Source organism: Thamnophis elegans, chromosome 2, assembly GCF_009769535.1.
Source record: "Thamnophis elegans isolate rThaEle1 chromosome 2, rThaEle1.pri, whole genome shotgun sequence".
NCBI lineage: Eukaryota > Metazoa > Chordata > Lepidosauria > Squamata > Colubridae > Thamnophis > Thamnophis elegans.
The window spans coordinates 67,274,454-67,280,453 of NC_045542.1; the positions used below are offsets into that span (position 1 = coordinate 67,274,454).

The window sequence follows — 6,000 nt, forward strand, 5'->3', positions numbered from 1 at the left end:
TGCAGCTTTCAATCCAAATCTAGCAACAAATAACTGTAATATTTTCTTTCCTGGGATAAGCCTAACAGCTGGCATTTTAGAAAAGATGCATAACAAGATAAAGGAAATGGTATTTGCACAAGATGACCAACGTTTGCAACTACTGTACTGCTTATTAAAGATAAAAAAGATAACAAGGCAATTATGCTGGGCAGCCATTCTGAAAATGCCAATTTGGGAATTGCTCAGCCAGCAAAATTGTATCTTGAAATTTTATGCACACAACATACTTATCCTTGAAATGTAACAATACAGATTTTAAGATAAAATAGTATTTTAAGTTTATTTCACTATGTATACTATTAAAACTTTCATGTCCATTTGATTGCTTAAAACCTTCAGCTGGGCAAATAATGCATCCTAGGGCAACAAAACTATCAAATGAGCTAACGTAAAGAATGCATCCAAAATCCAGGACCCCATGACTCCCGTGGGATTGAAATTTGATAGTTGTGGCTGCTTCAGTGCTGCTAGGCCACTGCCCTGCCATAGTCAGCTGTGGTCATGTGATCCATTTCCAATGCCCCTTGCCAGCTTCCTATAAAGAAACTCAACGGGAACACCAGCGAGAAGTCAAAAGTCAAGGTAGAAAGCAGCTTAGATGAATTTTAGTACAGATCTTGCTAAGGAACATTTGTTTAGCAACTGTTTGAAGTTGCAATGACAATGAACAAGCAGTATTTATAACCAGTCTTCAAAGTTATGTCCATTAAAGTGTCCCCATGGTTACATGATCAAAATTCAGGCCTTTGGCAGCTCCCCCCACCCTCAATTTATGTTTCAATTCTGTCCACCAGCCTATCAACTCCCTTCACCCACCTATTCTCCCTTGCAGCTCTGCCCTTTTGACTCCTCTGTCCTCTGCTGCCCCTGCTGCCGTTAGAAAGGTCTTGCAAGGCCAGCAGCTACCTTGTGAAGGGCCAGGCTGAGTCCTCCTCGTCAAGAGCAGGAGGGGCAGAATGCAGGATCTCCAAGAGGCAGAGATGAGGGGTAGTTATACAGGTGGGAGAGCTGAAGCAGAGGCAGCACAGCAGGAGGAGAAGCATGAGGCCTTGGCCTAATGACTGTAGCCAGGACTAATGTTAAACTGTGTGGCCATATCATGATGCTTTTCCTAATGTCCATTTTGCTTAGCAAATTCCATCCCAATTAGGATTGCTAAGTGAGGACTACCTATATAGAACCAAAGGGCAGAAGATTGAGTAATCCAATTTAATAAATGACTATTTATTAAATAGTGCAATTATTCTTAAGGGCCAGAAATCATATCAAGTTCTTAAATGAGTATTTTTTTAAATGTACGTACTCATTTATGTATCACTCCATTTCAAGATTCTTTTCAAGTGTCTGGGTGATTTATAAAAATGAACACCATTAAATCAAAATTGATTTTTTTTAAATTGATAAACTCAGAAAAACCAATTGAAGCAGAAAATTATGTGCCATGTCATTATTAAAATCCATATTGATGAAAATCACAAATAATAATCACCAATTAAATCCAGCCTAAACCAAATAATCATTTTACATAAGATAGATAATAAGATGGCCAGGTGAACTTCCAGGAGTGTGATGTGGAGGAGGAAGAGAAGAAACACCTTCGGAATCATAATAGCCTCACCTCACCAAGGGGATCTCTCATTTGCTGCCTGCCAGGAAGATAAGTGATCACCATAATGGATTCTAATATACTTTGTTACCATCTATCTCTAATTGCTTTGGCTTCTAATTTAAGTGAATAGATTTTCCACTTAAGGATCCTATGCAATATCTCCTTTCCTGGAGATAGGAGAATTTTAGAAGACAGCTCCTAGATACTTCGGTGCTGCACTATGTAAGGTTTTATAGGCTAAAGAAGTACATTTAAATGGTCTCACAAAGATAATGATAAACAGAGTAGCAACCAAAATATGCAACATTAGTTTACCTAACAACCTGGCTGATATATTTGGTACAATTTTAATTCTGGATTGCCTTCAAAGGTGGCTAGACACATTATATTACAGCAATCCAAACATGTGGTGATAATGGCACAAATCACTGTCACCAGAACAGATTACAATTGGCACAATAGTCTAAGATGGGCAAAAGTTCTCTTTACCATGGTTTCCAGTGGCGCTTCTAACAGTAGCCATGAATACCAAAGAATCCCCTCCCCAAATACGTATTTTAAAAACTCCAGGCATATATGTTTATAGTAGGATTTTTGGTTGCATTACCTCCCATAACAACAGCACTTCCAAGTATAATATTTGGAATAATATTAATATTAATAATAATAATAGACAGACAATGCATTGGACAATTACAGGAGTTAAGAGTACATAATATTACAACAGAACTAGGCCTGACAAGATCCGATGGGAAAAAACCCAGTGCTGTACACAGAACAAGCAACCAAAGAAAGAACAAAGGAATCTGGCTTTGGACATGGAAAGAGCAGTGAGGTGACCCAGTTTAAAACCAGACGAGCCCAGAAGCTTCTTGATTAGTTGCTTGGAGGGATTCCAATGAGCATGTGAGAGCGCTCATTTTTTTTTGGCTATACAGTATTATATCCAGTAAAATTAAGGAATGTCAACACTTCAAGAAAGATCAGGATAGAAAATCAAAACCATGTAGGTCAGTACTATTTATATCATAAAGTTGTAGTAATAGAACCAAGTCTGCTGCAAGTCTGAATGGCTTCCTCCTTTTATTTTCTTGTGAACTAGGGAGGGACCTTGTTGAAGATGTTTATTCATGTTAATTTCTTGGCCCTGCCTCAGGCCCTTTTATCTGACCAATCCCTCAAAGGCATTTCCTCTGCCCTTACACTTAAGGGTTATTATGTCATTTAGTATAATTTATTTGCTTGTCCTCAATCCCTAAGAGGTTAGCATCTTACTAAAATGTGTGTGCATATTCCCTATATTGACAAAGGCTACATTTCCAGCAATTACAACATGCCTGGTTTTTGGCCATTCAGAGGCCATAAAATATAGCAAATGAGAAGTAATTACCTCAATGGGTGACAAAAACTGATTAACTATAGGTGAGACATGTATTAAAAGATAGAGAATAAGATGAAGAATGGAGAACAATCCTGCTACCAGATGCATATCTAGAGAGCAGCACTTGGACAATATACAAAGTGAAAATGTTTTTTTTAAAGTATAAACTTTTAATTTAAAATATATTGATTCATAACTTATCTCACCACTGGGTATCATGAAAGAAACAGATTAGTAGTCATTGGGGTTTTGTCCTTACATTTTTTTCTGTATTTTCTATTTTAATTTTAATCCAATTGTGGATGTTTAAATTTTAATTATTTTGATTCCTGTGAACTGCTGAGAAAACTTTGAGATTGCAACAATGTATAAATGTGATAAATACAAATCATTAATTGACAATGATTATAATTTTTAGATTAATATAAAACCATTATTTTTTATGTTAAAAGAAAACTTTTTTATATTGAAAAGATTAAAAAGAAAAAAATTACTCTAAAAATATTCATCATTTCATTATAACTTTTGTTTGCCTAATCCACAGCATTAAAGAATCAAAAACAAAATCTTCCCTCACAGTCTCTTAGTCTGTTCTCTTGATAGATGGCAGTTCTACAACAGTTCATTAACATGTTCTGCTTACTATAACCAAAAAAAAATAAAAAATTGAACCAGTTCTGCTTACTATAACAAAAAAAAAATTGAACGAGTGTACAAAAACAAATCATTAAATTATATAACATGGCAATCAGAAACAATATAACAAATTATAAAATTTAAGTGATCGTTTAGAACAGGGGTGTCAAACTCGCAGCCTATGGGCTGGATGCATCACGTGCTGGCCTCGCCTGGGCATCATTACAAACCAAGCCTGTTCCTGAAGCCTGTTAGTACACAGTCTGCAGGTCACAGTTCAGCCAACAAGACCTTCTTCCAGTAATCTCAGATATCAGCTCTTTAACAGAACATGGATTCACCTGGTAACCTGACCCCATGACATGTTATTTAAGTCTTTATTATGCAAGTCTCAGTAGGTGGCAGTATCTGGCCAATCTTTTCTAGACTCTAAGGAATGCTACAGGCCAGTTAAAAAAAATACATCCTGAAAAGAAAGCAATGTCGAAGCCGTAGAATATAGTTCAGAAAAATACACAGGTGTGTCTCACCAGGATTTCAATTCCACTAGATCTGGCCTTGAATAATGAAGCAGGTTTAAGTAGATGTCTCTTGTGTTATACAGAGCTACACACAGTTTAGCCCCACATATGCTGTTGGCTTTGAACAGACTGTTACTATCAATCGTCCTCACAGAAAAGCAGATGGGATATATGTATGTATATAGTATGTGAAAGGAAGAACTAAGAATCCCGAAAAGGCCAAAAAACTTCAGAGTTTATAAGGCAGGCAAAGTGAAAAGCCAACTAACCACAGAGCAGGGTGAGCCAAGCAGAGGTTACAAAAAAAGAAAAAAAAAGAAAAGAAAGCGGGACCGATGCTTACATGAAGCCTAGGGGCATCGAGAGACCTCCAAGAGGCGTTTGGTGTTGAGAAATCAAGAGGAAGGTTGAGACTTCTGCGGCAGGAGGTCTAAGCAAGCACCTGCACGCCCAAGCCAAGCATTGCTCCCTCCTCACACAGGCTCGTTTCGCCATCTCCAAAACAGGTCGGTTTAGGAAGCCCGCCCCACCCGACACGGATTATTTCCCTCTCCGTATTTATGAACGAAGCAGGCCAGGAATTGCAGGAAACTACCAGCAGGTGCCTGGGTGTAAAGCAGCAGGTGCCTTCCGAATGGAACGGCTAGGAACGGCCCCCCGCCACCTTCTCTCTCCCGGGGCGGTTCCAGGGGCAAAACGCCGAGTGTGGAGCAGAGTCAGACCCAGGAAAACGACACCTGTTGACACCGCTTGCAAAGGCGGCGGGCGGCTTGGAGGGAAACGTCGTGCGAGCGAGCGCTGCGGGAGGCGGCGCGAGGAATGCGGAGAAAGCAGCGCCCTGCCTTGGGAGCCCACCTCCTCCCGCGTCCCATCGGCGGCTTACCCAAGTGAGAAGCGCCCCGCATCGCTCGCCGAGGCCCATCTCGCCCATGGCTCCGCCGCTCGCAGGAGCAGCAGTAGTCTTCCAAGCGCCACGCCTCCTAGAGCGGCCCTCGCGCCCCGTCCTGACGTCACCGGCGTGCAATTAAGGCGCGGGGGGGACTGAAGAGGGGGGGAAAATAAACGCCTCTGGAGACGCTCTAGGAAATTATTATTCCATTCGGCGAAGAAGGAAGGCGCTCGGAGGCGGGGTTTGGCTCGCTCTCCTTTCTAACCGTAAGAGGTGGGGGCGGGGGCGGGGGCGCGCGAGACCTCCTATGGGAGAAGCAGGTCTGCGGTACCGTAGTAAGGGATGCGCTCTATACATGTAGTAAGGGTGGGCTCTATACATGCCCAGAGGCATATTTTATCTCACGCGTGTTGCTCCCGTAGTACGGAAAACCATTGGTAAGGGTTGTTGTGGATTTCAATGTCTTGGCCGTCTAGCCTTCTCATCAAAACCCTCAACAGATTCCCCCAGGGGCTCTGCACCAGTAACGCCTTAGCAATAAACCGGTTCGCCACGGGATACGTTAAACGCCAGAATGAAGTCTCTGGAAAGGAGACGCGGGAGTTGGATAGATTCATGCAGGAGAGTTCCCACTAGGGGGTAGCAGCATGCCTCGTTTTGGGGTTACTATGAGAGCGAATTTGATTTTGACATAAGCGAACTTGGCAACTTTAAGACTTGTGGACTTCAACTCCCAGAATTCTCCAGCTGGCTGGAGAATTCTGGGAGTTGAAGTCCACAAGTCTTAAAGTTGCCAAGTTTGAAGACCTCTGCTCTAAGAAATGACTTCAGTGTCCCGGCTAGCGTTTCATTTGATACAGGCAAATAAATAGAAAGTCTGCTTATTCTTCAGTCTAAATACTTGCTGAACTCCAACTATTAA

General features: G+C 41.3%; 1 protein-coding gene across 4 annotated transcripts in view; it reads right to left on the reverse strand.

The window, feature by feature from the left end:
• Window positions 1-5,245, reverse strand: part of HOOK2 (hook microtubule tethering protein 2) — a 29,205-nt gene extending 23,960 nt beyond the window's left edge. For 2 of the 4 annotated variants that reach the window (XM_032210059.1, XM_032210060.1), the window contains exon 1: window positions 5,073-5,242. In XM_032210059.1, coding sequence (XP_032065950.1) covers window positions 5,073-5,120 — 48 coding nt within the window. In that variant the 5' untranslated portion in view covers window positions 5,121-5,242. Of the gene's footprint in view, window positions 1-5,072 lie in introns of all 4 variants that reach the window. The other 2 variants (XM_032210057.1, XM_032210061.1) reach the window with 2 other exon arrangements.
• Window positions 5,246-6,000: the final 755 nt, after the last annotated feature.